Source organism: Rutidosis leptorrhynchoides, chromosome 8 (assembly GCF_046630445.1).
Source record: "Rutidosis leptorrhynchoides isolate AG116_Rl617_1_P2 chromosome 8, CSIRO_AGI_Rlap_v1, whole genome shotgun sequence".
Taxonomy (NCBI): Eukaryota; Viridiplantae; Streptophyta; class Magnoliopsida; order Asterales; family Asteraceae; genus Rutidosis; species Rutidosis leptorrhynchoides.
Window position 1 is genome coordinate 138,982,788 of NC_092340.1, and position 24,074 is coordinate 139,006,861.

A 24,074-nucleotide genomic window follows, 5' to 3' on the forward strand; every position below is an offset into this window, starting at 1 on the left:
TCATGATTTTGGTTAGGGTTTGATGAACTTTAAAATGAACTTTTGATGCATTGAATGCTTATTAATGTTGTTAGTAAGTGTTTAGTTGTAATGTATGTTTAATTACCTTCGAAAAGGCATATCGTATGTGTAAATTGGATTCCCGAATCATAGAATACGTTTTACGAACTTGAAACCGTGATAATGAACCTTTAGTGATCACTTGACGAGAATTCGGTTATTGTAAATGATATTTTTGTGTGATGAAAAGTGTTTAGTTGTATTCCTCGTTAAATTACCTTTTCAACGATGTATGGTATGCGTTTTAGGTGTTTACGGTTCATTAGTTATGATAAATTGAAGTTTGGTCCAAGACTTGTAAAATTTTTAAGCAGTTTCACTGAATCAGGTAGGGATGCGGCGCATCCCTTGCAGATGCGGCGCATCTGAGGGCTGCTGTCCAAATTTTTTTATTTTTTTCGTTTAATTCCCGCTATGCTATACATGTCCGATTAACATGAAACTTGGCCAACATACTTATATATGCTTGTCTTTCAAAGAAAAATTGTCGGATACCCGACCCGACCCCGTTGACTTTGACTTTGACTTTGACCAAGTTTGACCAAGTTTGACTTTTAATCAAACTTAACCGAATACTTATGCGATCGTTTCTAACATGCTTTTATACTTAATCTTGCATGAAACTTGACAATTTGATTCACATGCTACATTAATCGAGTCGTAATGAGCCACAGGACTAATTGAACATCTTTGACCAACCGTGTTTACCGTTTTTGATACAACCTACTTGTTTAGGTCAAGACTAGCACTCGTTCTTGCACACGTTACTTGTGAAGTACTTTATTTACTCGTGCACTCAAGGTGAGATCATAGTCCCACTTTTACTCTTTTAAACTTACATTTGGGATGAGAAAAACATAAACGTTTCGATTAACAAAGTGAACACAAGTACGAAAATAAACATTCTACGTACGAGTTAGAACAAAATCCTCAATTCGATTATCATTAGTTACACTTGCCGGGTGTAAGCGAGAACTTATGTTGTATGGCCATATGGGTTTGACAAACCCTCATTCGGACGGTTCGCTACCGTTATGCGGATGAAATATATTTTCGAGAAACGGTGTATGTTCTAACACTATTGTGATGGGGTAACGTTAGTTAAGCATTGATAATTGGGTGCTCGTGATAACAACTTTTAGAATGTTCTTACTATTACTTCAACGCTATAAATCTTGTGGTTCAACTTACTTACGTACTCACTTACTAAACCTATGATTTCACCAACGTTTTCGTTGACAGATTTTCTATGTTTTTCTCAGGTCCTTGAACGTTATGTGTTACATGCTTCCGCTCACTATTTTGATATTGCTTGGATGTCAAGTATACATGCATACATGGAGCATCTTTTGACTTTACATTTAAACTGTGTCGCATAGGTTTCATTTGTACGTAAAACGTTGTAACGTCACTAGTTGTTGAACTACTTTTGTAAACTTGAAACATCTTTACATTTGAAATGAATGCGACATATTTTTGGTCAAACGTCATATTAAAGACTTATGATCACGTAATGGGACCTAAGTAGACGGTGCCGTCAATGACGATTTTGTCGGGTCGCTACACGTGGACTAATGTTTGAAAACAAATCGTCGAGTCAAATTAATGTTTATAAAACTCAAAAAATTGTTTTTTAATCATAACCGGATCAACAAGTCACGACCCATCAACCATAATTCCTTGCATCGTCTGTTGAGCACGTTTTTGTTGAGTGAACAATGAAAATAATTTGAATTTTCATCGCCCTCTACGTCCCATTTTAACATCAATATTACAAACCTTGATCCATTGTGACATCAATATTACAAATCTGCAAGTTAAGATCCTTTTTAGGACCCGTTTCTGATTTTTTAACTGCAACGATCCAATCTTTCAGTTTTTTACTTTAACAATCGCAACTTTTCCACAGCTGAGTCACTTTGATTAACTACTTATTTGGTCTTATGTTGCACAAACAATAGGCTCGAGGTCAGCACGCTCGAACCATGAACCCAACACGGCAACACTTTGAAATAAGTTGGACCAAATCCACTTTCTCTTGGAATAACATTAACGGAGCATGGTCCGAACGACCCCTTGGAAGTACCACTCCTTTCAAATCATCCACCGACACCAACACGTTATTAGATACAAAGAACCGATTCATTTTACTTAACTTGGCTGATTTAGTCCGCCAAGTAAACTTTTTTCCACCAAAATGGATCTCAATCAACGATGCATTTTCAATGAAGTCGTTGAATACCACCACATCATTAGTTACGAAATCTGGTCCCACACTTTAATCTTCAAAGCGAACCGAATTAAAATCTCCAAACACAATATAATTAACTACATTTGAAGCCATAAAATTCAGCATTTCTTCCCATAACAACGTTTTATTAGTCAAAGATAGTGAAGCGTACATGTTAACCATGTACACCTCCAACTCTTCTCTAAACCATCGGCCTTTGAAAATCACGTAATGGTCCGCACACCGAATCTGATCCTTTATAACGGACCCTATCTTCTCGCTCAGTGCGAGTTAAATTTTTTCGAGACCACCGTTCAACTCGAAAAAATCTTACGAACCCAACGGAACTAATTATATGCGAAACGGACACTTCTCAAAAAATGCTAAACACCTCGGGCTATCTTCAATACATATACATACACTTATCATAAACAACTCAAACTACCTACATCATATCGATGGTTATGTTTACATTTTTCACACAATCTTACGTTAAAATGCATATGCCATTAGGTATACTAAGTACTAACTACATGTATCCAAAAACACCCTTAACAAAGCGTTTTTATTTCCGTGAATACATAACGCTACGTTAACTATGATTATGTAACCCGAAAGGCACCGCGGCATCGCGCGGGCCACTTTTCTAGCTGAGACTATTTTTTCATTGTATTCGTTCAATGTCTTATTCATGGTTAAAAAATCAAGGGTTTCTGAAGCAAACTGATTATATTTAGTGGTCGGCCTCCAAAAAACTATAAATTATCCTAAAATAGATAAATTTAGTGGTACCCATACAATCTCATGCCCGGACTGTAAATTTGCCAATGACAGTAATACACACTTTGTGAACTATTCTCTTTGTAACTGCAACACTAAAAAGATAAAAGCTCATACCAAAACAATGAACCATCATCCAAACACTTGGTATTCATTTAACACTAGTTCATAATTTCCAATTTACCAATTCACGAATAGTAGTTATTAATTGCATATGTACAACTAAAAACTAAGTTGTTCTACCATACCAACAATACTAATGCAGCCCAGTTACTATCCTGATCTACAAATTACATGCATCTAGTAGTCATTTTAGCAAACTTATTAAAACCAGGGATGCCAAGTTGGATCCATCATGCATAAGTTTCTTGGAGTAAGTGCAGCTTCCACAAGTTCCGTCACACCTCTTTGCACCGACTGTGGTGGATCCACTGAATTCTCCTCCTAATTTCAATATTCAACAAATAAACAAATCAAATTTAAACAAATAGAGAGTATATATAAGATAATAATAAAAGGAAGAATCAGTCAGATACCTCTTCTGTTATGAACTGAGGGGCGATCCCATTAATCCGACCAATTACTTGCTCTACATTTGTGGTGATCTTTTGTCGGAACTCAACAGGGTTCAAGCTTCCCCCGCCAACAACTGGAGCCAACGGCATTCCAAGAGGTCTTCTCCAAGACCAAGATAACAGTTCATCACGGAAAAACATAGCTAAATGATGCCACAGGTGTTGGCTTTGCTGTAATGCACACAATATTAAATCAGCTTAGCACAATGTATTGGTGGTTTTGAGCATAAGCAGAGTAATATGAGCACCAGTAAATTTTATCTAGCTGATTGATTCAATTATACTTATTATTATAGTTAATAGTTAAAGTTAATAGTTAATTGTAAGGTCTTTAGAATTAGTATAGTTTTTTATGCTCCATTACAGTTGGTATACAGCCCATAGCCCAATTCTGTTGCAATTTACGGGCATACAACTTTAGTTTAGATCAAATAATGTCAAGCCATTCTATTTTTTATAAAGATGTAGGCAATTAAAGAACTCAATCACATAACTCTTCCAAAACTAAAAGTAAAGATCTCAATCACATAACTCTTCCAAAACTAAAAGTTACATACAAGTATTTTCATCAGCCATAGTTTTACACTCTAGTACTACTCAATCTCTAGAGTATACTCAAAGTTTATAAATACAGTATATAATGTATTTTTATGTATCTATTACTCTAGGCTTTTAGGGTTACTCAAGTCAAGCAAAGAAAAATCATAAAGATTACTAGATTGAGAGTTTATATAGGCTTTTAGGATTACTCAACTGGAGGGTTACTCTAGGCTTTTAGGGTTACTTAAAGTTTATGTATACAGTATATAATGTATTTTATGTATATTAGTGACACATTATCTGATTGTGATTATAGGAAATGTTCAACGTAAAACTACAAGCAACTGACCTTGGGGGAAACAACTGCTTGAGCTGCTGCACACATGGAAGACACAATGAGGCCCTCAACTCCAAAATGAGAGAAAAACGCCTGCAAATTTCTAGTCAACCTAAAAGGGACAGGTTCATTGAACTCGATCATCCCGTTGGCATCATATGCAGGATGAAAATCAGTCTGGAATATCTTGCCGGTATTCTTAGCAAACAATATTTTATTAGGAGACCTTCCACCGATCTGTAGCATGAATGATGTGAAACTTGAAAGGGCTAACTGGATGGCAAACTGCTTCTTGAAAGCCCACATGTGATTTCCACTCAGCAGTGTTTTGTACATGTACTGAGAGAAGATATTGTCAAGGACGTAATCTTTCGTAATGTGGTTGTATGCTTGAAGACGAAGATCCACAACAGCTTCTGGAGATATTTGGCCAGAGATTGCTTGGTTTAGCTGCTCCTTAAAGTAGGCAATGGGTTGGTCAGCCTCTTTATTGTTTCTTGAACAATGATTCTCGTACACTTCCAGAAAGGTACTGTATGTTAGGTCATCTTCTACCATCCGCACCTGGAGAGTGAGGTAAGACATATGTATCAGTTTTAGAGTTTTAACACTACAAGGATAAATATACAGATATCACAATACGGGAGAGGTGTGTGGGGGTACATATAGCAATTTGTGTTGGCAACATTTAAAAGAAAATTTGATTTGTGAGCATAACTCTCATGTATCTCATAATACCTGGGACCAAACAGGGATGATAATAGGTGTATGAATGTTTATGTGGCGGCGTCTTGATTCTTTGTGCTTATCAAACATCCGATTCATCACACGGAAAAGCTGCAACATACGCTCATCACTCCTGGCATTTGGGGTCAAAGACGTCTGGACTATAAAATGGCGTTGGGACCCATCAGAACCTATGAGAGTCAAACGGCGAAAACTGCTTCCATGCCTACGCACGATCGGAATATCGGCCCCTACCCTGTCCAACTTCACGGTATGATCAGGTGCAACTTCCTGCAGCGAGAACAGAGAGGAACGTATTAATATCTAAAGAGATACAAACATCCACATACATATACATATACAAAGACATAGTTGTACTTACTTGATCAGTGAAGTATTGTCCTGGAACCTCAACCTCAACCACATGGAAGTCACGCAACACCCTGCTTTCTTCCTCCAACTTTAATACAGCTGGGAATCGATCCTCGACATTGCTTTGAAGAACGTTTTTCCAGTGCTTTAGCCTTTCAGTCAGATCAGACAGGGTGGCCGGGAATGTAGCAGTGCTCTCTGGATCAAGGTCACGTTCAAAATCCTGCTTGTACTCTCTCACAAATTCAACATGTTTATTAACAGCATCTGCTGAAAAACACGCCCTGCAAACGCCAGACAGTTCCTTCTTAAGAGACTGTGGAACCTCTGCAGTTGTGGCAGTTGGATACTTGTAACATCGATGCAGCAGAGCATTAACCACAGCCAATAGCCGCTCCTCGGGCAGCGTCACAAACCTCGAACCTATTTCCGTAAGCAAAGTCTGCCCAAAATAAAAATTAAATAAATAAGTAAGTTAAGTTAGCAAAGGTTCTTTTTAATATGAGGGTTCACCCATAACCTAATTACCTCAAGTTCACTAGCTAAGTTTGTGTGTTTGCTTCTAAGAGCCTCCATGATATCCTTGGCAGCATCAAATGCACTAGCAGCAGAAGCAACTAAGCCCATGGCGTAGTTACGCCTGATAGCATTTTGACCGCCTTCATTAGTGGATGACGGATTTTGCTGTTCATTCCCTCCCAACATACCTCCTTCAGGAACTGTGGACCGTTCAGGTTCTTGACCCTGAGAGCTGCCTCCATCATTAGACTGAGTAGTTTGATGAATATGGTTGTTGTCTGAAGCTGAAGAACCACCACCCTGAGACATGTTTTGTTGCATTCTTTGCTGAGCCATTGCCATTCTACCAAACTCGGATTTATTTGCGACATCGCGTCGTTCAAGCAAATATGTACGCAGCCAGTAATACAATGCCTAAAGTTGAATAAAGACTACTTTAATCATCTGATACATAAATAATATATATTGAATTTAACAAACAACATGATAATATTCACCTGTGGATATACAGTTGCAACTTTGAGTAGAACAAGTTTGCAGTGTGGGGCTTCAGACCTTTGCAGAGAGAGTAATAGTTGGGGAATCCAAGAAAGCCACACCCAATGAGGAATTTGATCAACGTACTTATCAAAAGCTTTTCCTACGGGCTCATTGGGAGTGTCAAAGCTGAGAAGGTACAATACACGAGCAAGGTGGCTTCTGGAATTAGAAATCCCAAATTTTATTCCTTGAAGAAAACAACTCGAGGCATACTCTAACCAAATCTCTTCATGCGTCTCTTTAAAAGCCTGCAAGTATGAGTATATATTAGCTAGTGAAGTAATCAGCAAGATTAGTTCAAATCTTGATAGCCCAATGGTAGGGACCATGATATTCTTGCAAAAGGTTTCAGGTTCAAATCTTGGGGTGGTTAGGGAAAGGATTAGAAATGGTCATGGACTGTTCCCTAGGCCACGCACATAAGAGTAAAAATTACTCGCTCCCCGGGTAACCTGAACACCCAAAACCTCATAACAAAGAACTAATTAGCAACATCATTATCAGGTACACCTTACATGTCTAAAATTCAGATTGAAGTAAAACTTGTTGCACTGTTTGCATTATCAGATGCCATAACTCAAGCAGGAAAGCATACAAAAGCTATTAGTGTGTAGACTAGAAGCAATATTCAGCCTTTTGTAGTAGGTTATACTTCATTGCACTTGTATTCAAAATTCAACTGAAATCCCTAATGTGAAACCAGGATATTTTACTTAACTTCTTTCTAGCTAACCAAAGGGCCATTTGCCTGGCGGTATCGAGGTACCCCTCTCCCTTGAGGTCATGGTTTCAAGTGGAGTGGACATAATGTATATATTTGTGTAAAAAATCGCGTTGGGTGTTTGTGTTTGCCTTAAAAAAAACCTTCTTTTTAGCTAATACTCGTATTACCGACATTGCCTATTATTTAAATGACACAATCCATTTTCTCACACAGCTCAGGCACTCATTAATCTTACAGTCTTCGACAACTGTAAGATATTTGTCCAAAGCTCAAATCCTAAAACGGTAACTATCTTATCTAATTCTTATTCAGCTCCTCTTATATAATATCGTTTAACTCAAGATTTACAAATGGCAAACATGAAATTGCCCATTCAACAACCCTATCTGATATCATTTGAAAAGGTGGCTTCAATAATGAACTGAGATAAAACATTAAACTTCTGCTAATTAACAAAATAAGGGATTAAGTTACGCCATGTGACCATTTCCCTGTGTCTACAATACCATAAAGACCGAGAAGGGGATATAAATAATTTCATACCATGTCACAATAGTTTCCCCAGCTTATCCACCCTTTAGGCAGGTTCTTGAAAAAGCTAATGGCATTTGAATATGAAAGATTGGCTCCTTCACAATCACGTAACTTCAACAAAAAGTCACCTTTAATACGGAAAATTTCAGCTTTGTGTTTCACAGGGAAGTATTCCAGATTAGTGCTATTAATCAAATTAAGACCACTTGTAAGCTCTCCCTTCATTTCAAGATATGCCTTTGCTTGCTCCCTTATCTTAATAAAAGCCTCCTGCAAATGTACACAGAGAAAGTAAATGGGATGAATGCACCCGTAAGACAGAATAAATGAAGGAATTCCATAATTGCAAGTTGGCCTTTCAAGTTTAAGATTCAAATTTTGAAGTACCAAAATTCAAGAACAAAAGAAGCAAATTGTAAATCATTATACCTGTACTTCCATAGTAGAGTGCCCATACATTTTTTCCAAAACAGTAACACAAACTTCATGAAGACCCTGCTTACGCGAAATATGGGCAAGTTTATTGACATTCCACGCCTTGTCACGATATCCAAGATGATGAAGTTGTGAATTGGTGTTTGCAAAATCTTTAAACGCGTCAATCACTGCATTATACATTTCATTCCTCCATTGAAGCAAGTCATACCATACTGACAAATTATCCCATTCGTTAGGGGTTCTGAGTCTCCAAGTTTCAAGTATGTCTTTTAGATCAGCATAAAGACCACCATGTACGCCAACAGAAGAATTACCGGCTAATTTGTTTCCATTGGCAATATCAACTATAACTCGTGCAGATTCTTGAACCTCGACCAGTTGCTGAAATTGCTGCAGAAGAGGAATTCGGGCATGAATAGACATCTCCGGCAACTGCCACCATTGTTCCAAAGCAAGATCAACACCTTTCCCAACTATAGTTTCAGCATCACCCACACCACTCGTATTTTTCTCATGTAGAGAAAAATATGCTTGGATTATACGAAGCTTTGGAGTTTCTTCAACTTGAGCCTTTGGAATTACATTATCTTTCAAATATGCCCAATCGGGTTGTTTCCAGAGGCTATCAAGCAAGATTTCATAATTGTCAACCATTTTACCAAAGTCAGTCAAAACGTCCCATTGACTGAGTTGACTGGCACAGTATAACCACTGCTCCTCCCAAAGACACATTTCAGCCTTGGGTACAGTGTTATTATAAGTGCCTTGGGTTGCCTTAACCATGGCTTGATAAAAGAGGCTTTGTGCACGCTGCCAGTAACCATGCTGAACAAGTGACAGCCCGACCCGTGTTTCAGCAGTGATTGATCGTTTCTTCCATAATCCATACCTCATATCTTCCTCGTTTAGCAAACGGTAAAGTTCAGCAAGAGACTCGGAGCACTTGGTTTCATTCAGAAACAGCATTACGTGACTTTCTAGAAGATTTAATGCAATGTGCCATGCATTGTAAGTCTTTCCGATATATTTGATTAGCTCACTAGGCATTCGGGGCTGAGGATGGCTTAATTGGAGTCCTTCTAACAAGGCTTGCACCACATTTGGCCGGTTGCCCTGCTGCTTTTTATGATAATCTTTAGATAAGAGAGAAATAATTGGCTTAGCAAGTTTGACTTGTTCATCCTTGCATAAGGTGACCCAAACAATGGGAAACACCAACACCCATAAATGATATGCAACATTTGCATCTGTATGGGCAAGCTCTCTCAGTGGAATCACAAGATCACCAACCTGCAAGGTTCAAAGAAGCTAAGCAAAATGCAAAACACACACATACACACACACACGTGTCAATGAATGATGCATCATCATACCTGAAGCCTGCTCATCTCACTCATAAACTTGGCATGCTTTGAAACAAGGGAATCAACGGTCAAGGGAGTATCTTCTGCCACCTCAGATCCGTCAATAACCATAGATTGGGGTCCAGAAATGTCCGGAAGAGAACCTACTGACAGAAGTGATGTGACCTTAGCAGAGTTTGGAGGAAGTGTAATAGGCTTATTCTCGACTAAGATGGCAAGAAGCAGATCGAGGCCTTGTTTCAGCCAAAAGACATCACTCAAAGCTTCCCAGTCTTGAACTTGAATAATGTACTGCAACCTTGTAAACAGTGTTTTCTGAAGTGATTCATGATAAAGAGAGAAGAACTTCATCCTCATTTCAGGATCCTTCGCTCTTAGGCCTAGTAAAAACTGTCTTTCTACCCTTTGAAACACTTCTTGGCGCAATGATAAAGGATACCTGTGAATAGATAAAAGAGATGATAACTATGTAAGCCTTTATGTCTTCACCAAAATATAATATATACTGGAATTAAAAAACATATGCATACTTATTTGCATCTGCACAAAGCCCATAGAGAAGCTCGAGATATTTCTGGTCCCACTCTTCAAGAGAAGTTGTGGAGAAGTTCTGCTTATCAACTTGAGATAGCTTCTGAAGGAAAGATACAACTTCTTTTGGAGTAAGAAAAGAAACAGAAGTAGAAGTAGTGACTCCAGGCATACCAAAATTTTTGTCAATCCATCCCTTTATTACATCAAGGATGCAGAGAAGGACCGTGTTATCAGTTCCTTTATCGGAGAGCAAGGAATATAGAATCTGTGTTATGGACTTCTTTAAATCAGGTACAAGCATGACCTTCTCACCAATGAGTTTCATCACAGACTTAAGATTGGCAATCACCACTCCAACATCAGCACCTTGACGAGAAGAACTAACTGCAGAATCAGGATCTGTTCTTTGGCCCTGGAAAGTAATGATGGCATAGCAGTGAAGTATGTATAAGGATCGCGTATTATTATGGATGAAAACTAAGCAACATTTTCATAAGATGAAAATAATGTAAATGACGAGTAAAAGTAAACGCAAAAAAAGTAACGAAATGTATAAGAAACCAAAGCTATACTTGTCTTGCATTAGATCCAGGTGCAGATGCCAAATCACGAGCTAGACGTTGAAGAACCCGGACCAAATTGAAAGGATCAACGACATTATTTTGCACTTCTGCTAAGGTTTGTATGATATACAGTAAAAAGCTAATCATAGAAGCAGAGTTATCTTCACCAGCAGTCTGAGGAGCAGCAACAGATGCAAGATGCTTCTGTATAAGCTCTTCGACTTTTTGATACAATGCCTTCACATCCTGCGGGGTACTGGTCGCTTCGGATGGAAATGAAACAAAAACCATCTTCAACAACGAGCACAAAGACTTTCCAGCATCTAACATCTTATACTTGAAACAGGGCTCAAGGATCTGCAAAGCGTAATTGATAAATACAATTAATCCATTTAAGCATAGATCTAGAGCAGGATAAAGGGATCATAAAAAGTTACTTACTTGAGAAATATGAATGATATTATTACGGATGAACAAATGTGGCTGCTTCTCTAAAACTTTATTCATGACATCCAAACCCTGTGCTAGAGCTGTGGATGGGTCTTTTGACTGAGTTGGCGGAATGCTGCTTAGAAGCTTCTCTAAATAATTGAATTTAACATTAGCATTTGGCCACACCTCCAAAGCTTGTGATAACAGTTCTAAAGCTTGCTTATACATAAGACTTGCTTCTTTGTCCTTTGGCTCTATCACCAACGCTACCTGTTATAGAAAAAACCACTCAAATATAAATATTTCCAGCTGAACTTAAAAGAAAAAAAAAAAGAACTTTCCTCAAAACTTCACACTTTAAAATACAAACACTAACTCTGATCAGAAAATTAATAATCATTTCCTCCATAGCAGCATTAGGTTTAAATTCCTCATCAGGCTGTCCGGTAGATCCTGGTGTTTCTATATTTTGAATAGAAGAGGCCCCACCAGGTGACATGACACCAAGAGATTGTAGGCCAGGCTCAACCTTTAATGTAGGTCCATCCATTGAACCAAGGTTTGAGCCATCATTATTCTGACTAGTTGCTTCACCATCATTGACTATTTTCATCTCATTTTGTCTTTGCCTCTCCCAGTTAACAACCAACCCAGCAAGTTCAATTGCAAGACGTCGGTTCTCAGAAGTGGTATTATATGGTAGACCAAGGCGACTGAGAGAGTTGACCATTTGAGGTACAAACTGTGCCCTGGAACTGTAGAAAAGATCTGAATGGCGAACAATGAGCTGGAATATGTGGATGAGATTAGGAATCGAGTGCCCTTCCTCCACAAGAATCTTTTTGGTGTAGCGTATCCAGATTGGCATACGAGAATTATCACCAATGGGTAATCTTCGTGGAAGTGCTGGCATTAATATGTCAAGGGCTTGTTTGACCAACATTTTGTTCTCTGGTTGGCAAGTCCGAAGAAGGGCGACAAACACCTGCAAAATCAACTTTGGAGTCACTAAGTAGCCCAATTGTAAAATAACATTAAATGCATAATAGCTGGTTATTCCATTTTATTAGTATATAATACTTATTAAACTTGCAAAATAAATTTATTAGAAGCATAATAAATATAAATTTGTAAAACGTTTTATTAGTATAAAATACTTATTCTCTTCATAACGCGTAAATATAACGTGGAAGAAAGAAAACTAAATACCCCTCACTCACAAATACCACCATACCCCATTCCCTACCTAATTCTCTTCATTTTCTATGTCAATGTATCTAATCTAATATATACATGAAAACCCAAAATATAGTATAACTAAGGATTCAAATAATAAACTATAGCGATGAAAATGAAGGATCCAAATAGCGATTGAGTCATTGAACAAGACCACAAATTCTAGTTTTCTTTTTATATAAATCAAGGGGGGTATGTACGCTTTGAGCAGATGTGGGAGATGTTGAACGGCAGTGGGAGGTTTTCAACACAAGTTATTTGTGTAAGTTATTCATCGTTCTCTTTATGGATAAAACCTAAACACCCGACCCATTGACCGAGTAATTGGTCAATGTGAAATTGGCCGCGTAATTGGTAAGTTGACCGAGTGCATTCACATTGACCGAGTAACTAAGCCGGGTAGGCAAAAACTTATCAGACCAAACGTGAAACCGAGTACTCGCTGAGATTTCCCGAGTTCTGTAACATTGTATGTCGCCCAATGTGACGTCAATCTAAAGTAGATAAACAGTGAAGAAACCATGAACGTAAGAGCACTATAACAAGCCGTCAAGCCTACGATTACATCAACTGCAACATCAGTAAACTAGATAGTAAACTAGATGATGTAGGCATCTATCAAGGTTGAAAAAGAAGCAAGACGGAGATTAGCCAATCAAGACCTTGAAAGGTCGAGTCGGTTGAGACCCCTTGAGATGGGGTCGAGACGGACGTGGACCAACATTGATTTTTAAAATATAAATATATTAAATGCAAGTATTTTAAACATAAAATTTCTATAAATAAATGATTTACAAATATGATAATGACAAATAAGATGACGTGGTGTTAGGTTAAATAATCTATAGGGTTTTAGAATGTTTTCTACAATTATAGTGTGTCTATTAATTTATCTTTAAGGGATACTTGTAAGTTGTAAGTCGGTGGTTTTCCCATCTACTTTTTTAAATGGGCTTGGAATTTTCATTTACATTAGAACAACTGAACAAGGCTGGACAAAAAGTCGACTTTTGACCGACTTGTAACTGTTGCCCGACTTATTAAACGTTTTTTCTTCAAATCGGGACGGACTAGTCACCAAACCGCCACATCGGCCGCCGCAATCTCCGTTAGAAACCATGGGCATCTATTAAGATTGCTTGAAGCAGGAGAGATGATCCAGGAACACTTATCTTTTATCTTATTAGTACGTGTAAAATAAAAATATTTAATAGAGGTACCTGCAGTATAATCTTCTCAGGAGCTTGATAGGCCTCCAAGAAGTGGCATACGTTGACAAAGGCCCACTGCTTACTAGCACTATCTTCACGCTTCAAGTGATTCCATCCAAATTTAATAAGTTCCTTCCTATGATGAACAAGGTCAGTCTGCAGATACTTGAGAAGTAAAGTAGCAAGTTGAAGTAGCTCAATCCTCAGAGGTTCATCATATTCAGCAGACACCTATTCAAGCAACATAATGTCATCAGTATGGGCCATCGGAACATTAACAATTCAAAATAGCACATTGTATCCACCATTTGTATCACTTACGTTAAGAATATGATAATATAATGTTTGGCAATATGAAAATCATAACAATAACAATAAAACGTAAAAAGATATTGTCGGTCAATATTTCACCTCTTCAGGAGGATCCAGAAGTTTGTCAACAATTGTTTTAATAATAGCAGTATCTATAACATCCCAAGTTTGTTCATTCTGAAATGCATGAGCCAGCATTGGAAGAATCAGCATTTGCATGATAACCACCAAGTGATCATGACCCATTTGTTTTGACTGGAAGATGTTTAGAAAGTGCAAAAGTAGTGTCTTCTTCATACTCGGTGAATATCCTTCAGCCACCTAACGACACAATTAGACAGAACGTGTTACAAAGATAAACTTCATTATTACTCGGAAGATATATTTAGTTGCATATGAAAGCATCCTTCTCCGAAGTAACTATACCTCAATGATGTAAAACTCCTTCAAAAACGTGAAATCAATGCGTGTATGGTATAAGAAGATTGAGAGGATTTCAAACAGCACATTGACTTCTGTTTTATCATGGCGTAAATAGTTCAGGAAGCACTTAACCAGCCACTTGCTCTCTTTCACCTGTATTTAAACAGCACATTAAATTCTGTTTATTCTCCCTAGATGGAAACTTATAAATATCAAATATGGTTATCAGTGACCGCAAGATGTACACAGACACAACATATCAATGTAAAAAATATCCACAACTTCGCATACAATAAAACTTGTTTATGAGTTTCCAAACTATCGTACTCACCTGTACCAAACTCTGTTCCTGTTTATTCTGCAACCGAGATATCCTTGTAGGGGACTTCCACAAAAGGACCAACGTATCAAAAACAACACGGTTACTCTGCAACCATCCAGGCATGAGTTTGACCAACATCTTAATAAGAGCAAGACCCTGGAAATAAGTATCTTGCAAGACGCTTGGATCTGCAGTGGGGTTAGATTGAGGCTGAATGTTGCCATCACCCCCTAATGAAGGTGTCCCTGCAGAACCCTGAGTCGCTGATGGCTCAGCTTCCGGAACAAACTCAGGGAATGCACTTCTAAGTATCTTCTCTGGTGATTTTGCAAGTTCTTCTCTTAAGGGCTGACCAGCATCTGATCGGATGATGTACATTAACCTGGATCACGCTCAAACGAAAAAAAATTGGTGAGAACTTGCAATACAAAACAAGATAACGCAAAGAACTCAATGGATCGTACCGGCGAAAATATTTTGGTTCACATAATCGGGCAAGAAAATAATCAACAGCAGCTTGTGGATAACGATTTAAGAACTTTGTCAACGGAAGACGATAGGGACTGTTGATCTCACTATAAAACTGGCCAGGGGGAAGGGCTCCTTCTAATTCAATAGTCAAAGTTACAAGATCATCAAGAAACTTCCCTGCTGCACTGGGTAACAAGTGAAATAGCTCGATGATAGCTGCATTGAAGAAGATAGAAACATGAATAAACGTTACTCCGTAATATATAATTTCATTTATATTTTTTAAAAATTAGAGCCACTTCAGGATCAAAAACAAAACCCACCAGCTGCTACTTTAGGTTCTTCACCACTTCTCCAAGATTTTTGAATCTGTTGAAGTTTTTCTGGTTCCAACCATCTCTTTAGATGCTCCAATAGTTTGCCTCCCAATGCCACATTAAACCAATGCGATAAGAGTTCAAGGAGGCGAGCCAGACCTTGCAGCAGAGGCATATTGAGGTTCTTGGTATGTGCTAAATTAACTAGTATAGGCCTCAGGCTGCTCTGCAAAAGTTCTTTGGGCATTCGCTGCTGCAAAATAACCTTAATAACAAAAACACCAAAGAATTGCTTAATGCACAGTATCCACTATTTCAAGAGTCTAAGTAATAAATATGCAACATTCTACTTTCTAGCAGAGATAACGACCTAATATTTTATTTAATTCAGTTCATGTGAGTAAGAAGTTCGGAACTTTAATGTTTCTTTTGCCATTTTGGTTTAAAAGAAATGTCGAAGTAAAAGAAAATGAACCTGTCGCAATCCCTCTTTAGAAACAGCTACAATTTCTGACGTCCTGCTTGTCAATGACTTGAAAAACATGGATATGATTTTTGTGCGCAACTCCAAGTGATTTTGAGTCTTAAAATCTGACCAAGCCATTGCTGTGCATAGCAGTTCAATGCAACCTGTACGGAGTTTGGTTAATGACATGGCCACTTTTGGGTTCATATATTTTGCAACCCACACAGTCTCATCAGCCTCAGCAATCTGCAATGCCTCTTGAAGAAAACTAACTAATTCAGGAGTCAACTTCACAAGTGGGGGCCTCAAGGCAAGGCAAAAATTTAAAGCTGTCACAGTCCCCACCTATTAAATACACAAAGAAAGTTAGCAAACAGAAATATGAAGAAAATCATGATTAATTACAGGGTGGATGGTGCTCACCTGTTGATCGACATTTTTTGACCTGAGGGGACGCATTAGAAGAGACTGAAGCAAAGGCTGGTATAACGGTTCGAGTAATTCAGACACTTCACTACCAGTTCTACTAGCCAAAAGTGCCAAGCAGGACTGCACTATTTTACTGACTTTTACGGTTGCATTAGTATTTAATAACTCTGATGCAAGAAATTCAACTACTCCTTGAAAACTTTGCCTGTGAGCTTCACTGTTTGCTTCATCAACATTATTCACAACTCGGAGCACCTGAGTGAGCACCTGACTAGTTTCTTCTTGTTCTTTGGCAGCATAAACAGGGAGTCTTTTGAGAACATATACAAGTCCTCGTACAACACGCACTTGAAAAACACATAGAGTTTCAACCGTTACCTTTCCCACCAATGCACCAAGACCGATAACCCCACCCATTTGAGCTTGCCAAGTACTTCCATAACAACAGTGCAATAGACGAGGTAGTAACTGATCAAAAATGGGAACTCTAACACTAGCAGGCGGTGAATAAACAGGGCTCATCGATGGACTAGAGACCATCATGGGAGTAGCAGGACCCCCTCTTGACGTGAGCACATCAGCATGTTTGGAGCGAGCAAGTAATAGAAGAGTTTCAGAAAATACATTTAGGGCACTAAGAGCGGCTTTGGCATGGAGCCTGTTATCATCCGCTAGAACCTCCACCAAAGCATCCAAAAATATCAGAGGGTCCAATTCTTTCAAATTAGAGGCGCCACTATTTCTTGGCTTCAAATTGTTACTTGTGCTTGATGTGAGCAAAGGACCGCCAAGAGGAATGGCTGAAACAGGAGCATTGGTTGATGAACTTTCCAAATGAAAGATGATTGCAAAATGGCGGCAAACATTAGCAACATATTCATCCTTAGAGTCAACTAAATCGGGCTCAGAATTAGCAGCAATAATGGTCATAAGGAGTGTCTTGAAAACAGATTTTTCAGCCATTAATTGGGTCTTGGTCTTGACCCCTAAGTCAGTCTGCAAGATATATAATAACCATTGAAATGAGAATGTGCCAACAATATATAAAAAAAATTGTAACCATAAAAATCAAATGTAGAACTTGAAACTAAACCAACCTTCACATCAGATGCCTCAGATCTTCTCCAGGATGGATCAACTGATGAGACCAAAACTGTTGATAAGTGCCTAGATATCAACCCATCATCATTTACACGGCCTGGCAAATCAAGTTGCGATGATAAACACACGCGTAGAAACTTCAAAGCTTGTTTCCGATAAAAAGCATCCATACTACCGTTTTTGTTCACAACAGCTGCTATAGCAAGATTAATACATCGATCTAGAGGTACTAGAAAAGGGGTTTCAGGCTCAAATGTAAGAATCAAGCGAAGTCCATGCTCTGGATTCTCCTTACACTCAAGTGCAAGAGGCTCTTTCAGAAAGCGTCTATTACGACCACCTAACTTACCAAGAAGTTGTAACGATTTACCACCCCATGGATAGGGTGCGGGCCTTAAGTGAGACCATAATGCTAAAATCACATCAGACATCACATTTGCCATACTTGGTTCAAGAAAATCAGGATTTAAGCTATCAATCCAAAACTCGAGTGTTCTCAATCCTAAGCTCACTAGTTCGTCACTCCCATTAAGACACATTACCAGTGGCTTCATCAATCGGGGAAGGTGAGGTAACAATGAACTTAGACGTGCAGGTAGAGTTAAGCAAAGCTCTAGCAGAAGGTCCCTCATTTCTTCAGCTGTGGGTCCCTCAAGCATAGCCAACAGCATATTCAAACAAGGCTGTAATGTGGGAATCAAGTCTCTCAACAGAAGCTCAAATTTGCCACCACCTAGGGCGCGGAACATTGTTCTAAGAAGCTGCAAATAACCAAGTGGCCTTTCAACTTCACTTGCATTTTTCATGCAAGCTTCCACAATAACAGGCACATGAGGCTGCAAGATCCGTTCACAATCTGCTGGAGCTTTGGCTACGGCACCAAATAAAAACCGGAAAAGATGTAAAACAAGTTTTGCTGCAGGAGAGTCCGGATGCTTTAAGACATCAAGTTTGCTGCTGACAAGGAAATTAACCAATACATCTGCAAATGGCCTGAAAACCTTAGGCGCCTGAAGAAGAGTAGAAAATATGTGCACAAGCTGTGTATTGGATATCATGCACTCAAAAAGTTCAGGCATGCACAGTGAGAACATATCCATAAGATCTCGAGGTTCCATGATGGCCAAAATCTGGGAAAAGAGATGGATCATTTCTCTCTCCTCGTCTTTCTCCTTGAAAAGAGCCAAACAACGCACACCACTTTTCAAGACACCAGATGCTCTCCATACCTACCCAAAGCCATTTCATATATTACTGTAAAATCATGACCTTCCATAAAAGTGTTTATCTGTGCAAGAAAAAATAGTACCTCTTCTTCTCTCAATCCTTTGAAGCCAGTGGATGGATTAGGTGGTGTTGCAGGATGCATCTGTGGAGGTGTCCCTTGAGTTGAAGGTGAAACCTGCACAGTAATAAACCATAAGATCGTATAAAAGTAATGTGGTTGTGACAGAAGGGCACTTGGATAGTTAAAAACCTGTGATCGGGGAAGATGTGCATGTGTGATGCTCCATATTATTGTTTTCATTCCTGGTAATAAAACAAGAGATAGAGATTTTATATACTAAAACGGGTTCTCAATCTACAGCTAATCTTCATAATATTACTGAAAAAGACGTCACTCGGGAAAACTATTATTGAAAAAGATAAATTTGATTAATTAAGGAATTTATATTCTAGTCGGTTTAGGTTTCCTTTTTGCATTATAAATAAATACTTTGGTTGTTTTAGTTAATATTTATTAAAAAGGTTATGAATAATAATTTCTTTGAGTTATCCGAGTTTAATAGATCGTGCAATTACCTTGTGGAAAGAGCGTTAGTCTTCCCACATATATCCTGTCCACATAACATATCAACTATCAAAGGATCGAAAGGAACATACCCATTACCAACGTCTTGATCAGATGCTTACAATCGCTTACGTCTTTGGAGTGTTCCACAGGAGCCTGAATGTTTAGAACAGCCTGGCAGATAATTTGGATGGTTATTTTAATGTGTCAGTGTGCCACATATTATCAAAATATCAGTGTATAGCTCAATTAGTCAAATTAATAAGTGTCTATTAAATGTTTACAATTCAATATCTCCTTCCATATATTCATAAAATTACAAATTGCCCCAATATAGTATAATGATAAAGCGATAAACTAACAAACGACCGAGAGCGGTAAACGCTTGGGTTAACAAATGTGATGATACATTCTACTAGAACGAAACTACACAGAAATTGTGATCCGCAGTTTTCACTAATTTAAATACTTAAAGCAACAGCTATTGGCTTCTATTACCATCCAGAAGCACTTAATCTAGCACCGACTCGAAGCTTTTTTTAGTGAGTAAACCAAACTATCAAACATCTACTAAAGTCTTTCATAGAAACTAATATATTCAAGATAAGAGTCTAATTTGCTTAAGATACCTGTACTGGCAGCTCAAGCTTCGCCTTCAAGGTAGAGCGGTCCTTCCCTTCCTCTCCATCCTCCAAAAGCTGTTACAAATAACCAACATTAGAGAAAAGATACATGACAAGGATGAAGGAATTGATATGAGTCGGTACTGGGCATATTTTATGTCGCTACACGCACGAAAATTAGAGTATATGGGTATACCTGAGGAATACTACGCTTGAAAGTGCTAAATTTGCCAACAAAAGCATCCAATATTCTCCCCTACACATGAATAAGAGACAGCAATCATTATTTAAACCAAACTGTCTTGCTATTTCCAAAATGGACAATTGCAACTCCAGAAAAAAAGGGATGATATGAGTAAGTCATGCAGATTCTTACCAATAAAATCCTTGCTTCATCCATGGATGGCAGATCCACACCTTTCTCAAAGATTGGCTCCACCTAAAAACACATTAGTAATATTAACTAACAATCAATGACCAACAGAAACCAAACTAGATATTTGACATCCTAGAAAGAAAAAAAGGAAAATAAGACGACAAATATTCTTTACAATTTATAATGAGAGTTTCAGACTGTACCAGGTTCAACATTAATCGTGCGCATGTGGTGTGGATGCTCAGAGATAAGGAAGCGTCGTGCATATTACTCGAGAATAAGTAGATAATTCGCGACAACTGCGTAAAAAAGATAAATAAACGGCAGTAAGAAATATAATACAGGAAGCAACACACCTAATAATAAATGCATACATATTGACGGGGATGCAGCCAATAAAAGCAAGCAGCAGCAAATAGGTAGAATGAGAAAAAGAAACAGAATGTGTTAAACATCAAACTTCATAAATTACAGGTCATGTGTTGGTAAATATATGGAATCTCCCTTTTTGCTATATTTGCCCTCATTTATTAGGACTCTCTAATGCTGCTTTATGTATCAGTCACCGGGCCATAATGTATTCAAGTTGATACAAGTACAATAAACAGATAAATTACACTTCATTGAATAGTATTCTTTCCATTAGACATAGCGTGATTACCATTCCATATGAAGTAGATCCTAATCTATTGTAAATATGGCAGAACTGAAATTCACATGTTAAACCTATCTAAAATATTTTAGATAGTGAACTTGTTAACTTTATTTTAAAAAGTACAGCATGAAGTTTTTATACTACTGCGAACCTGTGATAATGAGAGATCTCCCCGAACATGATGAACAATTTCTGCCAACAGACTATATGCAAGTGGTCTCAGTGTCTCAAAACAAGCCCGGCCAACTCCGACGAGAACCCTAACACAGTTCACAAATTTAGAAAATATGCTTTAGGAATTTATATTAAATGCATAGATCGATTATGCAAGTTTTGATGTTTAATTAAGCAAATACTTTTACACCTGTCCTGATAAGGGGCATAACCCGGATTATTAGCATGGTTTAACCTTTTATAGAAACTTTTCATTTAGATGCTACATCCTTTTACCCTTTATCGCATTAAAATACTTGACAAAATAAATAAACAAAATGTGAGTTCCCAAAACGATTAATTTTTCTTTTTACTGACAGGAAGATTCTGAATAACATTTTAACTGAAATGAACAAAATTGGTGTGGAACTCCAAATAGATACGAAAAATGAGATAACAAAGTTGGCAGTTTGTACAGAATATGAGTGCTACCTCTCTTCCAAAAGTGTATCAATCAGAGGAAACAAGCCCCTCTTAAAATCCGTTCCAAGAACATGTTTCAGTGCTACCAACAATTCCTGTGCATAATAAGTCAATTATATGGACCAGTCACATACATAAGAAAAAAACTTAAATGTGGAGGCCAAGCGATCTAGAGCGTACTATACCTTTCTAATGGAAACGGTGTCTGAACAAGTAACAAGGAGGTTGACAATGCTTTTACATATACTTTCTTCATGTGGCCTGATATAATCAGCAAAGCTCTTCAAAAGGTAAGTCAGGAATGATACCGTCTGCAACAACAACATAATTAAGGTAAGTAAATAAAGTAGTCGAACTCACAATTTCAAGATTTTAAGCTTTAACTGTAATTATAGCATGTAGGTCATATCCCATTCATGCATAATTGTTATATGTTCAGCACACCCAATTTATCAAAACAATTTTCAGATGTACAGATGTACAGCTGTACAGCTGTGCTTTGACAGATCACTACTTTCCGAAAAATGGAGCTTGCCGACAACCTCATACTTCCACATAATAGCACAGAAAGATAGTATATTACTTCAAGTGTGATTAGAAGGGATAACAAAAAACTGATACTAAAACTTTACCTTAACTTGGGCCCCTTTCAGCTCTGTAAAGTGGATCTTCAAATGTGGTGGAACCTTGTCGGGACCAGGGACAGAGATAGCAGCAACCATCAGTGGCAATAACTGAGGGATATTAGTCTGGACAAGACGGCTATACAGCTGAAACAGAAACATGACTACCAAAGGACTCTCTGTCACAATTTTGAACGACCGTGTACTTGGATTAAGTTGCCCTGCCCCACTACTTGAGGTACTGGAAGACCCAACTTGATCTGATATCTCCATTGGCTTAACATCTTCGTTGCCAAGAGAAGGTAAGGCTGACATTGATGAAGGTGGTGGCATGGCTGGAGCCACAAGTGCCCCACTTTCAAAAAAGTGGCTAACTGTAAGCCTAAAATTCTGATAAATTTTACACACGAAATCAAGGAAAGGCTGCACTTCAGTTTCTTGAGTTGGTCTGAAATTCCTCAACAGATCAAATATAATGCGAATGCAAATCAAGCCATTTTCCTCATTGTCTGTCGTAAGCACGTGCATTGCAACCTTTAACAGCTCTTGAACAAACGGTCTTAGCACTTCACTGTGAGGAAGACGATTAAGGATTTCGACAATAATGTTTCTCAGCTTATGCTCAGGATTGTCAGTAAGCTGTGGCTTCGTTATGTGATATAAAATCCCCGAAAATGGACGAAAATAACACTTCAAGAAATTCAAGTACTCCCCTGTGTGTGTTATCTCTAAACTGTCCCGTACCTCCATCGCCATTTGAAGCCTGTTCTGAATAGCTGCCCAAATTAAAAAAATTATCATTCAGCACAACAACATCAGTACTTCAACTCAATAAAATCCATTTCCGGCTAATAAAATAAAAATAACTCTACTCACATAACACAATAACTGAATTATTCACTGTATTCCATTCTCAATTTATCATAGTTTAATAGTTTATAGTAACGAGTAATACAAACAAAAGACAGTCATGTTACCTAACATTTCAATTACTGATATAAAAGGTGTTACATACATACATATACACACACACACACACAATATATATATATTAAAATAGAAACGAGTTCTACGAACAAAAGACAGTCATGTTAAATAAGTAACGCAATTCATATCAAATTATTGATATAAAAGGTGTTAAATATATACATATACATATACATACACATATATGTACATGTATAATATAGTTTTATGTAACTGTAAGGAAAGAAAGATAGAATCATTACGAAGGTCAGGCTCCATGAGACGGCGAGAATGCTGCTCGAAATTCTGAATAGGACTCATGACTGAAGAGATATAAACCCTAGGTTTTACTCCGATCAATTAGTATAAAGCGAGCACCGAATAACTGAAATTGAACTTGAAGTTGTTGATTTCTAGGGTTAAATTGCTTCTCTACTGGTAATACGGAGTAAGAAATTGAACTGTACAAAATTAGGTTTTGTATGGTGAATTTGAGAATTGAATATACTGATTTTGATTTGAAAACTTGAAAAGGGTCAGAAACCTAAACTTGATTTCATAGGTGATCATTCAAGCAGGTCTCTTTACCCACACCCTACTCGTACTCAAATTTATAGAACCAAACTTACTGAAACCGACGAGGAGGTGATTTGTAAATTACACTGAAATTTATGTGGGGTTTTGCATAATGGGTCCTTTTATTTTGGCTGTCTTGTAACTTTGTGCTTTAAGTTTCATATACTCCGTAATATTTTGTTTGATTTGATTATACTCCTTTTGCCCCCATCACAAATGTCCAAGTTACCGTGTTAGATTTTTCATTTCAATTGTTAACTTTCTATATCAA

The 24,074-nt window shown here is 37.8% G+C and overlaps 1 protein-coding gene across 1 annotated transcript; it reads right to left on the bottom strand.

Annotated features, from left to right (window-relative positions):
- Window positions 1–3,195: 3,195 nt before the first annotated feature.
- On the bottom strand, window positions 3,196–23,794 carry LOC139864870 (uncharacterized). Its single transcript, XM_071853432.1, has 35 exons — window positions 23,491–23,794; window positions 22,271–23,037; window positions 21,824–21,949; window positions 21,648–21,733; window positions 21,154–21,262; window positions 20,551–20,646; window positions 20,348–20,410; window positions 20,168–20,227; window positions 19,978–20,046; window positions 19,441–19,522; window positions 19,034–19,086; window positions 18,866–18,958; window positions 17,553–18,785; window positions 16,450–17,451; window positions 16,036–16,371; window positions 15,567–15,825; window positions 15,237–15,459; window positions 14,782–15,154; window positions 14,454–14,603; window positions 14,127–14,348; window positions 13,725–13,946; window positions 11,645–12,253; window positions 11,278–11,538; window positions 10,846–11,193; window positions 10,270–10,685; window positions 9,749–10,178; window positions 8,367–9,665; window positions 7,947–8,207; window positions 6,637–6,927; window positions 6,149–6,553; window positions 5,631–6,062; window positions 5,261–5,539; window positions 4,535–5,086; window positions 3,607–3,816; window positions 3,196–3,514 (listed from the first exon to the last, which is right to left on the bottom strand). The coding sequence occupies exons 1-35, from the start codon at window positions 23,546–23,548 to the stop codon at window positions 3,395–3,397; spliced, it is 11,595 nt and encodes a 3,864-aa protein (XP_071709533.1). The 5' UTR covers window positions 23,549–23,794; the 3' UTR covers window positions 3,196–3,394.
- Between the last annotated feature and the right edge of the window lie 280 nt (window positions 23,795–24,074).